This window comes from Scyliorhinus canicula, chromosome 7 (assembly GCF_902713615.1).
Source record: "Scyliorhinus canicula chromosome 7, sScyCan1.1, whole genome shotgun sequence".
Taxonomy (NCBI): domain Eukaryota; kingdom Metazoa; phylum Chordata; class Chondrichthyes; order Carcharhiniformes; family Scyliorhinidae; genus Scyliorhinus; species Scyliorhinus canicula.
In genome coordinates this window covers 49,849,757-49,869,251 of record NC_052152.1, presented here as the reverse complement: position 1 = coordinate 49,869,251, position 19,495 = coordinate 49,849,757, and the positions used below count along the sequence as shown (strand labels likewise).

Genomic DNA, 19,495 nt, shown 5'->3' with positions numbered 1-19,495 from the left:
AGTGGGGCTGGTATTTGGGAGCTGCGTCAGAAGGGTGTGGTGGGGCAGTGCGAAAGCGCGGGCTTTCCTCTGGTTTCCCGTGCTGCGGGGCTGGGGGGTGGAGATGGGGGAGGCGGGGCCTTAACTGGTTCTTCCCCGCGCTGGAGCGGTGCCTGGAGGAGGGATAGATTGGGGGATGATCCCACTTTGGGAGGGGTCGGGTTATTGGCGGGAGTTTCCGGGGTCAGCAGAAGTTAGCTGACCCACGGAAGTACAATGGAGGACGGTTCGCGGCTGGGAGGGTTCCTAGCCTGGGGGGGGGGGGGGAAGGGAGGGGGGGAAAGGGGAATACCGGGTTGCTGCTGGTAGGGTCAAGAAGGAGCTGGTGGGGGCTGGGGGGACACAGGTGAGGTGTTGTCGCTGTGGGGACTGGGTCGGGCAGGGCGTGCTGGCCTGGGGCGGGCAGTCGACGGGCTATGGCTAGCCGACGGGGGAGGGGGGGCGGGACGCCCTCTGATCCGGTTGGTCACCTGGAATGCGAGAGGGTTGAATGGGCCGGTGAAGCGGTCGAGGGTACTGGCTCATCTGAAGGGGCTAAAGGCAGATGTGGCAATGCTTCAGGAGACCCACCTGAAGGTGGCGGACCAGGTCCGCCTGAGGAAGGGATGGGTGGGGCAGGTTTTCCACTCTGGGTTGGATGTGAAGAACCGGGGAGTGGCGATTCTGGTGGGGAAAAATGTGTTGTTTGAGGCATCAGAGGTGGTGGCGCATAAGGGGGTAGGTATGTTATGGTTAGGGGCAGGCTACAAGGAGAGAGGGTGGTACTGGCTAGTGTGTATGCCCCAAATTGGGACGATGCGGGCTTTATGAGGTGTATGTTGGGACGGGTCCCGGATCTGGAGGCGGGAGGTCTGATCATGGGGGGGGGACTTTAATACGGTGTTGGATCCTTCACTGGATCGGTCCAGCTCTAGGACGGGTAGGAGGCCGACGGCGGCCAAGGTACTGAGAGGGTTTATGGATCAGATGGGTGGGGTGGATCCATGGAGGTTTGTGAGGCCGAGGGCACGCGAGTACTCTTTCTTCTCCCACGTACATAGGGTCTACTCTCGGATAGATTTCTTCGTGGTGAGTAGGGGACTGATTCCGAGAGTGGAGGAGGCCGAGTATTCGGCCATTGCAATTTCCGACCACGCTCCGCATTGGATAGAGTTGGAGATGGGGGAGGTGCGGGACCAGCACCCGTTGTGGTGGTTGGATGTGGGGTTGTTGGCGGAGGAGGAGGTGTGTAGGAGGGTCCAGGCAAGTATTGAGGGGTACCTCGAGGTGAATGATACGGGGGAGGTTCAGGTGGGGATGGTTTGGGAAGCCCTGAAGGCAGTGATTCGTGGGGAGCTGATATCCATCCGGGCACACAGGGAGAGGAGCGAGAGGAGTGAGAGGGATAGACTGGTGGAAAGATGCTGGAGGTGGACAGGAGGTATGCATAGGCACCAGAGGAGGGACTGTTGGGGAGAGGCGCATCCTGCAGGCTAAATTTGATTTGCTGACCACTAGAAAGGCGGAGGCACAGTGGAGGAAGGCACAAGGGGCAGTGTACGAACATGGTGAAAAGGCGAGTAGGATGCTGGCTCATCAGCTCCGCAAGCGGGATGCGGCTAAGGAAATTGCTGGAGTCAGAGATAAGAGTGGGAATGTGGTGCGGAAGGGGGTAGAGGTGAATGAGGTCTTCAAGGACTTTTACGGGGAACTGTACCGCTCGGAGCCAACGGGGGAGAGGAGGGGAATGGAGAGGTTCCTTGACGGGCTTTCTTTCCCGAAGGTGCAGGAGGAGAAGGTGGAGGGGTTGGGTGTGCCGGTTGAGCTTGAGGAGCTAGTTAAGGGGATCGGGAAGATGCAGTCAGGGAAGGCACCGGGGCCGGATGGGTTCCCGGTGAAATTTTATAAAAAGTTTGTGGACCTAGTGGGCCCCTTGCTGGTGCGGACACTCAACCAAGCGTGGGAAGGGGGGACTTTGCCCCCGACGATGTTGCGGGCGCTGATCTCGTTAATTTTAAAGAGGGACAAGGACCCCCAGCAGTGTGGTTCATACAGGCCCATATCTCTCCTCAACGTGGATGCTAAGGTGCTGGCAAAAATCCTGGCCACCAGGATAGAGGACTGTGTGCCAGGGGTTGTGCACGAGGACCAGACAGGTTTTGTGAAGGGAAGGCAGCTGAACATGAATGTGCGGAGATTGTTGAATGTCATCATGATGCCGGCGATTGAGGGGGAGGCTGAGATAGTGGTGGCGCTGGATGTGGACAAGGCCTTCGATAGAGTGGAGTGGGGGTACCTATGGGAGGCGTTGGGAGGTTTGGATTTGGTGAAGGGTTCATTAGATGGGTAAGGCTGCTATATGAGGCCCCGATGGCGTGCGTGGCCACGAATAGGAGGAGGTCGGAGTACTTCCGGCTTTACCGAGGGACCAGGCAGGGTTGCCCTCTGTCCCCCTTGTTGTTTGCACTGGCAATTGAGCCGCTGGCGATGGCGTTGAGGGATTCAGAGAGGTGGAGAGGCTTGGTGCGAGGTGGAGAGGAACATAGGGTGTCGTTGTATGCCGATGACCTGTTACTGTACGTGGCGGACCCGGTGGGAGGGATGCCAGGGGTGATGGAGTTGCTACCCGAGTTCGGGACCTTTTCAGGTTATAAATTAAATTTAGGCAAGTGTGAGGTGTTTGTTGTGCACCCTGGAGACCAGGAGGAAGGAATTGGTAGGCTCCCGCTTAGGCGGGCAGGGGAAAGCTTTAGGTACCTGGGGGTGCAGGTGGCCAGGGACTGGGGGACTCTTCACAAGCATAATTTCACCAGACTTGTAGATCAGATGGAGGAGGAGTTCAAGATGTGGGACATGCTGCCATTATCGTTGGCGGGGAGGGTACAGTCCGTCAAAATGACGGTGCTTCCGAGGTTCTTGTTCCTCTTTCAGTGCCTGCCCATCTTTATCCCCAGGGCCTTCTTTAGGAGAGTGACTGGCAGCATTTTGAGCTTTGTGTGGGCGCATGGGACTCCGAGAGTGAAGAGGGTGTTCCTGGAGTGAGGGAGGAATAGAGGCGGGCTGGCGCTGCCCAACCTTCTGGGGTACTATTGGGCAGCCAATGTGTCAATGGTGCGTAAATGGGTGATGGAGGGGGGAGGGGCGGCGTGGAAAAGAATGGAGATGGCATCATGTAGAGGTACGAGCCTGGGTGCCATGGTAACGGCGCCGTTGCCGCTCTCCCCTAAGAGGTTTACCACAAGCCCGGTGGTGGCGGCGACCCTAAGAATCTGGGGACCGTGGAGGCGGCATCGGGGGGAAACAGGGGGCTCGATGGAGGCTCCACTGGGTGGCAACCATCGGTTCATCCCGGGGAACAAGGATGGGGGATTTAGGGGGTGGCAAAGGGCGGGCATCAGCAAATTGAGGGACCTGTTTATTGGCGGGAGGTTTGCGGGCCTGGGGGAACTGGAAGATAAATTTGGCCTTCCCCAGGGGAACATGTTCAGATACTTGCAGGTAAAGGCGTTTGCGAGGCGACAGGTAGAGGGATTCCCTTTGCTGCCCTCGCAGGGGACGATGGACAGAGTGCTTTCGGGGGTGTGGGTCGGAGAGGGGAAGGTGTCTGACATCTATAAGGTAATGCAGGAGGTGGAGGAGTCGTCAGTGGAGGAGCTGAAGGCTAAATGGGAGGAGGAACTCGGGGAGCAGATAGAGGACGGGACTTGGGCGGATGCCTTGGAGAGAGTCAACTCTTCCTCCTCATGTGCGAGGCTTAGTCTCATCCAATTTAAGGTGCTGCACCGGGCCCACATGTCCGGGACTAGGATGAGTAGGTTCTTTGGGGGTGAGGATAGGTGCACCAGATGTTCGGGGAGTCCAGCGAACCACGCCCATATGTTCTGGGCATGCCCAGCACTGGAAGAATTCTGGAAGGGGGTGGCGGGGACGGTGTCGAGGGTGGTTGGATCCAGGGTGTCAAACCAGGGTGGGGACTCGCGATTTTTGGAGTTGCGGTAGAGCCGGGAGTGCAGGAGGCGAAAGAGGCCGGTGTCCTGGCCTTTGCGTCCCTAGTAGCCCGACGAAGGATTCTGCTACAGTGGAAGGATGCAAGGCCCCCAAGTGTGGAGACCTGGATCAGTGACATGGCGGGATTTATAAAACTGGAAAGGGTCAAATTTGCCCTGAGAGGATCAATACAAGGGTTCTATAAACGATGGCAGCCTTTTCTGGACTTCCTGGCTCAAAGATAGGTATCTTGGTCAATAGCAGCAGCAACCCGGCCGGGGCGGGGGGGGGGGGGGGGGTGTTCCTTATTGTAGTGTCTATGCTGTAACTTTATATTGTGTTAACTTGCGTTGTTGTTAAAATGCTGTGTTGTTCATGGAGGTGGGGCGAATGTTTATGATTGTTAATATTATTGTTATTTTTGGTATTTTACTAAGGTGCGTTATTGTTGTATAAATTCAAAATTTTTCAATAAAAATTATTTAAAAAAAAAACAAGGAGATGGGTGTGGCCAGGTTCATTCAATGGCCCACTAGACACGGTGCCCAATTGCAGAGGAAGCAGGGTGTCAGCAGAGCTCACCCCAAACAGAGGACACCTGCACTACGACCTTTCGAACGTTCCCTGGTTCTGTGCCCCTCTCAGAGAAGAGGCCTCAATAATGATCACCACCCCTTCAGGGTCACTAGCTGTCTTCGCTTGGTGAGACTGGCAGCGCGAACTGCCTCTGCCACCACCTCCCAGGTGCTCATCAGGAGGGCGGGCTTGAGTTTGCGGCCTACCCCAGGGAAGAGGATGTCCCTCTGCTCCTCACTGGCATCTAGCAGTGGGTCCACCTCAGACTCCCAAACCCGGGTGGAACAGGCCTTCTCTGAGCCATCTTCGTGGCTGCAATGAATGTGCGGAGTGCTTAAAAACTGTTCCATCTCCCAGTCTCTGGCGCTAATTAACACCACTCATTGGGCCAGGAACTGCTTTCAGTTTTGTCCAAATGGAAACGCGTATCGCACACTATTCAGTCGCAGCAGAAACACTTAGTCACCCAAATGGAGACCCCCGAGCGTGGAATTTGGTTTGCAGCCACTCTTACTTGTTTTATTTAAATTCTGATTTAGGAGTTGAAAGATAACATAAAAAAATATGAAAGAACAATACCAAGTTTGCTTGTGACATTGGATTCTACGACAGACCAATTGAAGCAAGGATTATGGAAGACTGCAATGAGACACAGATAGACTAGTAGGTGGCAGATGCATCCAGCATAGAAAATGTGAAGCAATTTACTTTTCAAATCAAGAACGAGGAAAGGAAATAAACCTTTAAAAGTAAGATAGCAAATGAAATAGAAAACATAGAACATACAGTGCAGAAGGAGGCCATTCAGCCCATCGAGTCTGCACCGACCCACTTAAGCCCTCACTTGCACCCTATCCCTGTAACCCTTCCTAACCTTTTTTGGGCACCAAGGGCAATTTATCACGGCCAATCCACCTAACCTGCACGTCTTTGAACTGTGGAAGGAAACCAGAGCACCTGGACCAAACCCACGCAGACACAGGGAGAACGTGCAGACTCCGCACAGACAGTGACCCAGCAGGGAATTGAATCTGGGACCCTGACGCTGTGAAGCCACAGTGTTAATCACTTGTGCTACCGTGCTGCCCTGAAGTGAAAGGACTTTGCAGAACTACAATGGTCATTAAAATATTTTAACTATTTTCCCCGTACCAGCTTAGGTCTCACCCCCACAACCCAAAGATATGCATGTAGGTGGATTAGCCATGTTAAATTGCCCTTTAATTAGAAAAAAAAAATTAAAAGATCATAAATTGTGATGAACTGGTTTGACGGGTTAGCGAGACAGTAATGAGAAGGCATAAGAATTCCTACAGTGCAGAAGGAGGCCTTTCGGCCCATCAAGTCTACACCGACCCTCTGGAAGAGCACCCTACCAAGGCCACTCCCCTACCCTATCCCTGTAACCCCATAATACCACCTAACCTTTTGCATCTACGGGCAATTTATCATGGCCAATCCACCTAACCTGCACACCTTTGGACTATGGGATGAAACCGGAACACGCAGAAGAAACCCACGCAGACACAGGGAGAACATCCTAGGGGCTGGTTTAGCTCACAAGGCTAAATCGCTGGCTTTTAAAGCAGACCAAGCAGGCCAGCAGCACGGTTCGATTCCCGTACCAGCCTCCCCGGACAGGCGCCGGAATGTGGCGACTAGGGGCTTTTCACAGTAACTTCATTGAAGCCTACTCGTGACAATAAGCAATTTTCATTTAATTTCAACATTCAAACTCCTCACAGTCAGTCACCCGAGACTGGAATTGAACCCGGATTCCTGGTGCTGTGAGGCAGCAGCGCTAACCTCTGTGCCACTGTGCCGCCTGGAGATCATCATAAGAACAGGAATAGGCATTAAACCCATTGGCTGTTACGCCATTCAGTTAGGTCATGGCTGATCTATACCTCAACTCAATATCACTCAAAATTATTACCAAAGAAGATATCTAGCAATCTCGGTTCTGAAATTTTCAATTGACCCAACTGTGATAGGTTTATGGGAGTAAGAGTCCTATATTTCTAATCCCCTTTGTGGTGAAAAGTGGTTTTGATTTCATTCTTAAATGGTTGAACTCTATAATCATGCCCTTTTTCAGCAAAGTCGTTTTGCCATTGAATCCCTTGATAGAACATAGAACAGTACAGCACAGAACAGGCCCTTCGGCCCTTGATGTTGTGCCGAGCAATGATCACCCTACTCAAACCCACGTATCCACCCTATACCCGTAACCCAACAACCCCACCCCCCCCTTAACCTTACTTTTTAGGACACTACGGGCAATTTAGCATAGCCAATCCACCTAACCCGCACATCTTTGGACTGTGGGAGGAAACCGGAGCACCCAGAGGAAACCCACGCACACACGGGGAGGACGTGCAGACTCCGCACAGACAGTGACCCAGCCGGGAACCGAACCTGGGACCCTGGAGCTGTGAAGCATTTATGCTAACCACTATGCTACCGTGCTGCCCTTTTGTATTTTGTAAGTTTCAATCAGATCACCCCTTAACCATCTAAACTCAAGGAAATACAAACCATATTTATGCAACCTTGTCTCCATAATTAAACAATTAAAAGAACAAAGCGGCATCATGAAAAACGTAATTACACGGAGGATGCTCGGAGTGTGCAGCCTCCTGCCACAACCCACTGCTGCAGAAAACACTATAATCTCTTTGAAGAACATAGAACATACAGTGCAGAAGGAGGCTATTCGGCCCATCGAGTCTGCACCGACCCACTTAAGCCCGCACTTCCAACCTATCCCCGCAACCCAATAACCCCTTCTAACCTTTTTGGTCACTAAGGGCCATTTATCATGGCCAATCCACCTAACCTGCACGTCTTTGGACTGTGGGAGGAAACCGGAGCATCCGGAGGAAACCCACGCAGACACGGGGAGAACGTGCAGACTCCGCGCAGGCAGTGACCCAGCAGAATAAGAGGAATTAGATAGTTTAGGATATCGGGAAACAGCGTAAGATCGAGATTTGACCAGTTGGATGTGGAGTAAAGCCCGCGCAAAGAGTGCATGTGGTCCTTACTAATTTCAGTGCGATAACGTTAATATTCCATGAGATGCAATGAACAGAGAAATTGAATTTCTGGCATTTTGAATGCCCAAATCATTACACTTCTGGTGGTACAGCAAACCTGGGTTCGAGCCACCAGTGGAAGGACAGTCAGGTTGATGTGGATAGAGTTTAGTCTATGCTGCCAAGTTGTGACATAGTGGTATTGTCACTGAAGTAGTAATCCAGAGACCCAGGGAAATGCTTTAGGGACCTGGGTTTGAATCCCACCAGGGCCAATGGTGAAATTTGAATTCAATAAAAATCTGGAATTAAAAGTCTAATGATAACCATGAAACCATTATCAATTGTCGGAAGAACCCATCTGGTTCATGAATGTCCTTTAGGGAAGGAAATCTGTTGTCCTTACCTGGTCTGGCCGACATGTGACTCCAGACCCGCAGCAATGTGGTTGCCTCTTAAATTCCCTCAGGGATGGGTAATAAATTCTGACCCAGCCAGCGATGCCCGCATCCCATGAACGAATAAAGAAAAAAAAATGGAATCCAGATCAAGGATTGTCAATGCTTATTCAGTTTGGCAACCACTGAAAATAAGTTTGGGACTGTCAGTGACAACTGAAATTATAATAATAATCGCTTATTGTCACAAGTAGGCTTCAATGAAGTTACTGTGAAATGCCCCAGTCATGTAGTTGCCACTCGGAGTTATATTGGATTGGGTTAGGATTGCCCACAGGCGTATAGCTGATGACGAGAGAACATCTGCCCAGAAAGTCAAACTATGCTGTCTAATATGACCTTTATAACCTGGTATATATAATGGACTTTGAAAAATCGTGGCTATGAATTTCAAATAGGCTTTGTTGACTCCATATGTGGATCAACAAAAATGTTCACTATTCTTACTGATTTCATAGTTGCATAGGCGCTTGAGAAATGTGTGAACAACATTACTGTAAGATGGACAGTCTTTTTGACGCAAAAGAGAATATAAGACATGTATTTTTAAATGCCTTCTAACTTTCAGAAAAAAATTCATTATCATATTTCTGCTTGTGGGAACTTGCCGTGCACACACTGTCTCCAACAGCGACTGCACTTAAAATACCTCATTGGCTGCAAAGTCTGTTGAGATATCCACTGATCGGGAAAAACACCATGGCTGAATGTTCCGATTTGTTTTCAAAGTGTTGTCTAGGGCGGGGAAACGAAGGGCAGCCAGCCAGCTGTCTTGCCGGCTATTGCTGCCATATTTTAAAAACAGTTTGTGGGGAAAAAAGGAAGGAGGATGGGTCCCATGACGTTGAGCTGGCCGCCTTGGGTAGGCCGTGTGGAGTTTGCACGTTCTTCTCTTGCCTGCGTAGATTTCTTCCGGGTACACTGCTTTCCTCCCAGTCCAAAGCTGTGCAGGTTAAGTGGAGTGGCTATGATCAATGCACAGGGTTACGGGGATAGGGTAGAGGAGTAAGCCATTTTGAGGGAGGGGGAGTGGGCCTAGGGAAAGTGCTCTTTCAGAGGCTTGGTGCACTTTAATGGGTCGAATTACCTCCTTCTGCACTGTAGAGATTCTATAGACCTAATATGTTAAAGGGTGGCCCGTGTAAATAAGATGGAAACCCCTCACCCACACCAATGTAATACCACCCCCCCCCCCCCCCCCCCACCCAACCCTCCCCGCACATAACAGAACCTTCACCCTCACCGCTCCATGGAACCTCTGGTACATCTCCTACAGGCCCCCCCCCGTTACTAATACTGGCACTCTGGCACTTCTCCAGCAGTGGCACTGTCTCCTGGCACTGTGTGTGTGTGTGTCTGTGTGTGTGTGTGGGGGGGGGGGGGGGTATTCGGCAACAGTTATTTTGGATTTTGGATCATGCTCCACATTTTGTGGATTTAGTGTTGGGGTCAGGCCCCACTCAGCGCCCCCCCCCCCCCCCCCCCCCCCCCCCCGCAGAGGTTGGAGATGACATTGTTGGTGGATAAGGGGTTCTGTTAGAGGATTTCCTCTACCATTAGGGAGTAGACTGACTTGAATAGGATTGAGGAGATTTCACCTTCCACATTGTGGGAGGCTCTGAAGGTGGCATTAGAGTGGAGATAATCTGCTATAGGACACATAAAGAGAAGAGTGGAAGGGTGGAGAGGCAGAGGTTGGTGGATTCCATCATTGAGGTGGATCGCCAATACTCACTTGCCCCGACTCCGGTGTTGTTGGCGAGCAGGAAGAAATTTCAGTTGGTATTTGGGCTGCTTTCGATGGGCAAGGCGGTGCCTGCTGTGATACTCGATGGGGGCTTTTTATGAACATGGGCAGAAAGCTGGGTGCCAGTTAGTGCTCCAGCTAAGGCAGCCTCACGGGAAAAAGTGCAGGTGAAGGACTCGAGTGGCAGGTTGGTTTCCGTCCCAGGTGAGGTCAAGGAGGCTTGAGACCTTTTAACGTAGACTTTATAAGTCGGAGCCCCTGAAGGATCAATTGTATATGAGGGGATTTTTGGATGGCTTTTCTATCCCAGTGGTAGAGAGAAGGCAGGAGTTGTTGTCCCCGCTGAACCTGGAGATCATGAAATGCATGGGTTTGATGCAGTCGGGTAAGGGCTCTGGGCCCGGATGGATTCTCGATTGAATTTTATAAGAAATTTGTGGGTGAGCTGGTCCCATTGTTGTTACAGATGTTCAACAATTCCATGTCTCGGGGGATACTGTCAGCCACGTTGGCACAGGCATCGATTTAGTTTATATAGGCTACTGTGCAGACACGGAGGGATTGCACCGAGTTCCGTAGAAAGTGAATGCGATCCAACTAGCTACCACACCACAGAATGCGACTGTACTGTGTTTCCTCCTCGGGTTAGTAAACTACTATGGGAAGTTCATTCCTGGTCTCACAACGATGTTGGCCTCCCTATAGCTCTTGCTAAAAAAAAGCAAGGAGTGAGCATGGGGAGCACAACAGGAAGAAGGGTTTGCTCAAGTCAAAAAGCAGTTGATCTCATCAGGCTTGCTCATGCATTACGACCTGCCAAACCCCTCATAGTCACATGTAATTCCTTGCCATATGGCATTGGAGCTGTTTTGTCACATCGCATGGACAATGGCAGAGAACGACCGATCGTGTTTGCCTCCAGAACTTTGGCTCCAGCAAAGCGCAACTATGCGCAGATTGAGAAAGAGGGGTTGGTCGTAACTGCCATAAAAAATGTCACCAGTACATGTATGGTAGTTGGTTCACAATCCTTACAGTCCACACGTCGCTTTTGGACTTTTTAAAGAAGGCAAAGCAATCCCACCCATCACCTCACTAGAATACAGAGATGGGCTCTTTTACTGGCGGCATATGAGTATTCGTTCGAACGTCGAGCAGGTACCCAAATTGCGAACGCGGATGCGTTAAGCAGACTGCCAGTGCACAGTGTGGAGAGGTTGATCTCCATCCCAGCAGGATCCACCTTCCGCCGATCAACGAGGCGAAGGCTACAACATCTACCTCCGCACCCGTTTCCAACCCGGGCTGATCCGACATTCTGAATATGGCCTCCCGAGGGCCCGGGCCCAGTTTCACCTGCACTATTTTAGAGATTATCCTTAACACCTCCTTCCAGTAAACCTCCAGATTTGGGCAGGACCAAAACATATGAACGTGATTTGCGGGGCCCACAACATTCACACACATCTTCTACCCCCTCAAAGAGCTGGCTCAACCTCCCCCTTGTGAGGTGTGCTCTATATACCACCTTCAGCTGTATCAGCCCCAACCTCGCACACGAGGTGGAGGCGTTAATTCTCCAGAGCACCTGACACCAGAACCCCTCCTCCAGACCCTCTCCCAACTCTTCCACTTTGCTTTGATCCTTCCAGTGGTGCCTTCTCCTCTTCCAAAATAGCCCCGTAATCCGCTGACACTACCCCCTTCTCCAGTCCCCCTGTCGTCAGCACTCCTCCAGCAATGTGGAGGCTGGCTCCACTGGGAAGCTCTGTATCTCCTTTCTGGCAAAATCTCAAACCCGCATGTATTATAAAATTTTCCCCTGATCCAGCCCATATTTCGCTCCCAGCTCCTTCAATCCTGCAAACCAACACCTAAGAAACAAATCTTTTAGTGTCGGAATTCCATTCTCCTCCCAAGTCCCAAACACTCGAAGCAGTTCCAATATTCCCCCTATTGACACGCTCGGTTCCGACACATATAACAAGTCATCAGCATATAATGACACCCTGTGCTCTATTCCGCCTCCCACCCCCCGCACTATCCCTTTCCTTTTCCCCGACATTCTTAACGCAATGGCCAATGGCTCAATTGTGAGTGCAAACAGCAGGGGGGACATCCCTGTCTAGTCCCACAGTGGAGAGAAAAGTATCTCAAGCTGATGATATTTGTGCGGACACTGGCCCTCGGCTCCTTATATAGTAGCTTTACCCAGTCCACAAATCTTGGTCCAAACCCAAACCACTCCAGAACTGCCATCAAGTACCCCCATTCAACCCGGTCAAATGCTTTCTCGCCATCCAATGTCACAACCACCTCTGTTTCCTTCCCCTCCGCTGGTGCCATAACCACGTTCAATACCCACCTAATGTTCGAAAAGAGCTGCCTCCCTCTCACGAACTCCATCTGATCCTCACCTATCACCTTCGGGAGGCACTCCTCCAGCCTACCTGCCAGTACCTTCGCCAATACTTTTGCGTCCACGTTTAAAAGTGATATGGGTCTATACGACCCACACTCTGTCAGATCCTTATCTTTTTTAAGCAACGGGAAAATCGATGCCTGTCCCAAAGTTTGTGGTAACACCTCCTTCCCTATCACTTCCTCAAACATCCCCACCATCAGGAGTGCCAGCTTATCTTTGAATTTTTTATAATATTCCACCGGAAACCCATCCGGCCCTGCCACCTTCCCCAACTGCATCCGCCCAATCGCATATTTTATAGAGTTATGGGTATTTTTGACCAAAATATTCAAGTTCAGTATTGAAGACAGCATCCTTCCACGGTAGACACATATCATCATCCCAAACTGGGGCCTGGACTCCATCTTGCGGGATCTGTATAACAGACACTCAGGGGTGTGGAAAATAAAGATGCCCCCTGCAGCTTAGTCTGGTGGCCAGGCCTGGACGCAGAAATAGAAAGGGAGGCCCAACGATGCCGCTTGTGTCAGAGCAGCAGAAATGTCTGCCCACTGCAATGCTTTACCCTTGGGAGTGGGCAGCATGGCCTTGGGTATGGTTACATGCTGACTTTCCTGGTCTTGTCTGAGTATCTATGTTCTTGATTATAGTAGACGCCCACTCGAAATGGCTGAAGGTCCACTGAATGTCGTCGACTACCATGAGGGCGACCACTGAAAAATTATAGCTCTCATTCAACACTCACGGTAACGCTGAGGTGTTGGTCACCGACAATGGGATGCCCTTTACCAGCGAGGAATTCACAGGATTTATGAGGGCAAATGGGGCATGGCACATCCGTACAGTCCCATATCACCCAGCTTCCAGTGGACTGGCAGAAAGAGCGGTGCAAACATTTAAAAGGGAGCTGATAAAGCAAACTTTGGGATCAATTGACACTTCACTGGCAAGATTCCTGTTCTGTTACCGAACCACGGCACATGCCACTATTGGGTTGGCACCAGCATCATTGTTAATGGGCCGACTACTCCGGGCCCATCTCAGTCTCGCGTTACCAGATATTGGCGGGAAAGTATGCCGCAGCCAAGAGCAGGGCCGGTGTTACCCAGGTCAATGTAAACGGGCCAGTCAGTTTGTACCAGGTGATGCAGTCTACATTAGGAACTTTGCAGATGGCACCCAGTGGATCCCAGGACGGTTCTTCGCCAGTCAGGGCAGGTATTATACCAGGTTCAGGCACATCATGAAAAAAACACATTGACCACATCAGGAACAGAGGACCAGCGGTGGGCAGAGCTCCTCAGTACAAGCTAATTACTGCCTGGCCTACTCTGACTCCTCTGGATCCGAGAGTATACCCCCAAGGGGACAGGATACAGAGATGAGAGAGGTTTTGATTCAGATTCCATCATGGGGACTCAGACACTGGAAGATTCTGACTGGGAACAAGCCGTTCAGCAGTCTCTAATACCTCCACTGTGTTCACTGTCCAGGTATACGCTGCACGGCCTGGCCCAGCATGCGCAAAAGACGCAGTCAAGAGTAAGAAGACACGGACATCCTCCTACTCCCCACAGGTCAGCGCAACATCGAGGGCCGAAGGGCCTGTACTGCGCTGTATTGTTCTATGTTCTACTCCACTGTCATCGGAAGAGTCTTCGGACTTGGTGACGGGGGGTGGGGAAGAATATTATAACTAGCACGAGACATACGGGGTTAGAGTAAATAGTCTCCCCATGAGCATTGTTGAGTACGAGCTCCTCCCACTGCAGGGCGGGGAGCCCATGGACTGGGTAATAGACTTTAATATAAAAGTTGGCGGACTTGGAACCGACACCTCAGACCCGGCTGGGGTCTGAAGAGTACTATTACTTTGCAATAAAACTAGTTCTCTTTATCCCTCACCTCAGACTCATCTGAGGTCACTAAACTTACCATCCTCCATCAACCGATAAAGCAGTCACCCTCTCTGTCCAACACCACGTGGAAGAAGCACTGAGGGCAGTAAGGGCATAGTATGCACTCTGAATGGAAGACTTCAATGCCTGTCACCGAGAGTTGCTTGGTAGCACTACTGCTGACTAAGCTGGCTGACTCATTGAAGGATGTAAGTGCAAAACTGGGCCTGCGGCAAGTGATGACAAAGCCAACAAGGGGGAAACACCTATGTGACCTCACCTTCACTAATTCACCTGTGACAGGTGCATCTGTCCCTGGTAGTATTGGTAGGAATGACCACCACACTGTTCTTTTGGAAACAAAATTCTGGTTTCCCCATAAGGACATCTTCCATTGTGCTGTGCAGTACTATCATGCTAAATGGATAGATTCAGCACAGATCTCGCAACTCAAAACTGGCATTCAACATATCAATCATCTCAGCACCATGACATCACTGCAGGTGTTGTTCAGGGTAGTGGCCTAAGACCAGCCATATTAGTTCTTCATCAATGACCTTCCCTCAAATATAAGGTCAGAAATGTGGATGTTCACTAATGATTAACAATGCTTTATTCCATTTTCAACCCTTTAGATGCTGAAGCAGTTCATGCCTGCATGCAGAAAACTTCAGCAACATTCAAGCTCGGGTTGATAAGTGGCAAGTAACATTTGTGCCAGGTAATGGCCACCTCCCGCATGAGAGAATCTAATCATCTGCCCTTGATATTCAATGACATTACTATCATTGAATCCTCCACTATCAATATCTTGGGGGTTACCATTGACCAGAAATGGAACAGAAACTGAAATCCTCTGGTAAAATAGCAGGATGGGAATTCTACAGTAACTCACACTATTGCGCCCAAAATCTGTCCTCCATCTACAAGATATAAGTCAGGAATGAAAACTACAGCCGAGTACAGTTCCAACAACATCCCAGAAATGCAACACCATCCAGGATAAGGTAGCCCACTTGATCGACATCCTACCCACCACCTTAAACATTTATCCCCTCCACCATTAGCTCACAGTGACAGAAATGCATACTACTCACCATGCCTCCTTCAACAACACCTTCCAGACCCGCAACCTAGAAGGACAAGGGCAGCAGAAACATGGAAACGCCACAGCTGTGGGGTTTCCTCCAAGTGACACATCATTCAACCTTCATTATCACTGAGTCAATATCCTGGAACTCTCTTTCTCACAACACTTGTGGGTGTTCCTACAAGACATGGTCTGCAACAACTCCAGAAGGTGGTTCACCATCACATTTTCAAGGACAATAGGGCTGGGCAACAGACACTGGTCTTGTCAGAGATGCCAACATCCCAAGAACGAATAAAAACAGTGTATTCTCAGATGTGACACTCAACTTGCTCACAGCAAGATCCCACAACGACACTCGCAGGAATGGTCAATTAATCTGACGCTGTACGGTTTAAATTGAGAAACGGTGGCCAGAAAACCAGGAGAGCTCTAGTGAAAAAGTGCTAGATGGTTGGAAGTTCCTGTCACCTTTTAGATGGGCATAGTACGATGTTTGACAACACCAGGTTAAAGTCCAACAGGTTTGTTTGGAATCACTAGCTTTCAGTGTGCAGCTCCTTCCTCAGATGAAGGAGCTGCGCTCCGAAAGCTAGTGATTCCAAACAAACCTGTTGGACTTTAACCTGGTGTTGCAAGACTTCTTACTGTGCTCACCCCAGTCCAACACCGAAATCTCCACATCATGACCTTTTAAATGACATAGTAAACCAGGAAAATCTGTCCATGATCAGTTGGAAGGAAAACATCCCATGTCAACTTTTGAAGAAGTGCTGTGCTCCTGATGTCCTGGTCATTGTTTATCCTTCAACCATTAAAACAGATTAGCTGTTGATTTTTTTGTTTACCTTTTGCATGACCATCACTAGGCAAATTGCTCCATTTCCCTGTATTACAACAGTAGCTACTCTTGAAAAGTACTTGCACAAAACCAAAGTCCAAAAGGTCATTGACCTCAAGCATTAACTCTGGTTCGCCCTCCACAGATGCTGTAAGAACTGCTAAATAATCCCAGTATTTTCAGTTTTTACTTCAAAATGACATAATTGGCTTTAGGGTGTCCTAAGTTTGTGGAAAGTTCTATACAAATGCACGTTCTTTCTTTTCATTCATTAATAGGAAACGGTATTAGAAGCATTTTCAAACCTGTTGAGATTTAAATTTGTAAAATATGTAAATATAGCTCACGATATATAAAACATGTCAGCATAAATGCACATGTATGTATCCAGAGATCATAGCGCCTTCATCAAGGCTCTGTCACCAGGAGTTAAAAATATTAATGTCTGTCAACCCTGTTAAGTCAACAGTTCCATCAAAGGGTTTTCTCGCCAGGTATTTTCCAGCACATAGCTTAAACTCATGAAAACCAAAATCCAAAAAAAGAGCCAAAATTTAAAACCAAAAAAAAAAAAATCGAAGATCACTCATAAGACTTTGTGGCATAATGGCAGGAGATACTAAAGATACATTACCGTCTCTGTGACATTAATAAACATTTAATGTGTTTTCTTGTGCTATAAAATGACCAAAAGTTAGATTTATTTATCATCCCAAGCTACTGAGATTCACAGACTGCCACAATCAGCCAAGTGATGTCAGAAATATTTTCCGTCACAAGATGTCAACCAGGCTGTGGCGATATATGTGCTAATTGGCTATGACAATCTCACTATTCTCACTTTACCTTGGGCTGACGTGATTTAGATATTCTTACATTTGCTGACTTAACAAATGCGCTGCACTTTGCAAATATGTCCCAGTTTTATTTAACAAGGTCATTCAAATAGTTTCTAAACCTTACGGAAATCCCATTATATTCGACCAGCTCCAATTTGAATTGAAAAAAAAAAAATGCCCGGTGTTTTGAATCAAGAGGGGAAAAGTGCACAAATGTCACTGCTGATTTCCTACAACTCATCCCAAAGAGGCTGAACTGAAATCGAATTCAGACACCAGCAAAACCATCATTTTTTGAAATTGCAACACATACCAGAAATACATAACAAACAAGGAATAAAATGATGCAAACATTACGTGGTATCTGTTTGTGTAAGAAGTAGCTGTTGCTGCATCGTGACCCAACCTTGGCCCACAACATACAAGCCGTCCAAATCGGAACATGAAACGACTGTGAAACTAAAAAAAGGGGGCGGAGGCACACCTATCAATTTATTTGCGCGGTTGCTTATAGCAAGCGATGGAAGGACCCGAATCTATAGGGATGTAAACCAATCCTACCTTCAGTCTTCAAGTCCTAATTTTCTGGTATTTTGAGGCTGCTCTGATTTCCTTTATTTCTTTGTTAAGAATAGCACAAATCAGCAGCATCGTTCTGTACCGCTGGGCTAAACACCCAAAAGGATCCAACACACAAACACACAGGCTGTCACCTAACTAGACAGTTTAGGGTTCATGTAATACAAAAAGTACAAAAAACTATCAGGGATTAACTCTCTGTGCAAAGCCAAACAGTGCTAACCTTTGTGTTGCAGAGGCACCGGCTGCCAGAATTGTGCTGAGCCTGTGCCATCAAGAGAAGTAATCCTATCCTTTTGATTAGTGACTATTGTGAATCTTGCTGTACAGCTAACCACTGCTGTTCTGTCATGCTACTGTGTTGTGTGGAATGATTAGCACTATTATCTGTCACAGGATGTCTTTCTTTGTTTCTTTCCTATGGATTTGAAAAAAAAAATCTTCTTACAACCCACCTCCCATCCCTTTTGCCCCCCCACCCCACCCCACCCCCACACACACATTCACAATATTGTTCTTGGATGTGACGAAAATTCCATTTGTAGCAATCACTAGGAAAGTGATGGATGCTTTAATGATCCACAAACCAGGAAACGCACTTTAGAAGATTGAAAGAGAGTCTGACTTTCTTTTTTTCTTTCTTTTCCACAGATCTTGCGATTTTATTTTTTAAAGCCTGTGTCCCAGTGCAGGCCTAGTTGGAGTGTAAGGGTACTAAGTCTAGGATGTGCAGAAGTAGAGTTGGCAGGCCTCACGATTAGTGACATCACTTTGGTTGTGAAATTGGGGACTTCTATGAGCAGGTGCATTTTATTCAGGATGAGGTAACAAGAATTGACCTTCCCCAATCCCTCTTTTCTTCCCCCTTACCTTACCCTACTAGGATTTAGACACCAAAGAACCACCAAGTACATGGAACATTGAAAAACAGTTTGTAGAGACCATTATCTTTGTGGTTGTCTTTCATCCTAACTCACTAAAGGAAAATTGGCAGGACACCAAAAAAGGGCATTGTGTGTCTAAAGTTGGGTGTTGTGCATGTGTGTGTTGTTCAGTGAAAAGAGAAATGAGCCAAACCGGAACCCATCTGCCAAAGGATTGTAGCTGGCTTCAGTCAAACTGCTCAAATGCTAATGAGCTCATTTGCATAATTATTCTTGAATAGAATAAAATATGTGGATTGATGGTGATTACATTGGGTTCTACAGACCCCAGATAAATTGACCTACTGTGAACTAAGACTGCAAAGCTTTCTGGGGATCTGAGACAGAAAACTAACCTTGTAGGTGAATGACTATCCAGGACATTGGGGTCAAAGCGTGAGTACATGGCAGCAGCAGGCGTGCTCTACTTCCTCTGCGCTCTGCTCCCAAGGTGCTCCTGCTATACCAATGTTCCTGCGCCCCCGAGTAGGTGCTCCTCCATGCCCCACCACTTCCCAGACTCAGGCTCCTCCTGTGCTCCTGCTCTCCCTGTACCCTGGCTTACACTGTTATTTTGCTCACCTCATGCTCATGCTGTCCCCATTCAATGGTTCCCCCCATGCATAGGGTCCATCTGGGCTCCAGCTTTCCCTTGGCTCAGGGTCTGTACGGGTTCCGCTTCTCTCCCTCGCCGTGCCCTCACCATGATCCTGCTCTCCCTGTACAACTGCTCTCCCCCATGCAAATGCTCTTCTTGTGCTCCTGCTCTCCCCGTGCCTCTGCTCTCCCCATGCCTCTGGTCTATCCGTGCTCCTACTCTCCCCGTGCCTCTGCTCCCCCGTGCCTCTGCTCTCCCCATGCTCCTGCTCTCTCCGTGCCTCTGCTCTCCCTGTGCTCCTGCTCCCCCCGTGCCTCTGCTCTCCCCGTGCCTCTGCTCTCCCCGTGCCCCTGCTCTCCCCGTGCCTCTGCTCTCCCCGTGCCCCTGCTCTCCCCGTGCCTCTGCTCTCCCCCTGCCCCCGCTCTTTCTGTGCCCCTGCTCTCCCCGTGCCCCTGCTCTCCCCGTGCCCCTGCTCTCC

General features: G+C 49.3%; 1 protein-coding gene across 4 annotated transcripts in view; it reads right to left on the bottom strand.

Annotated features, from left to right (window-relative positions):
- hao2 (hydroxyacid oxidase 2 (long chain)) overlaps window positions 1-19,495 on the bottom strand; it is a 242,731-nt gene that overhangs the window by 89,023 nt on the left and 134,213 nt on the right. Inside the window, exon 1 of one of the 4 annotated variants that reach the window (XM_038801981.1) lies at window positions 17,479-17,617. The exons of 1 other annotated variant lie outside the window; for it this stretch is intronic. Coding sequence is in view for 1 of the 3 variants with exons in the window: in XM_038801979.1 (XP_038657907.1) it covers window positions 17,275-17,312 (38 nt within the window). In the remaining 2 variants the exon portion in view is untranslated. Of the gene's footprint in view, window positions 1-17,274; window positions 17,361-17,478; window positions 17,618-19,495 lie in introns of those variants that run through there. 2 more of the 4 variants (XM_038801983.1, XM_038801979.1) reach the window with 2 other exon arrangements.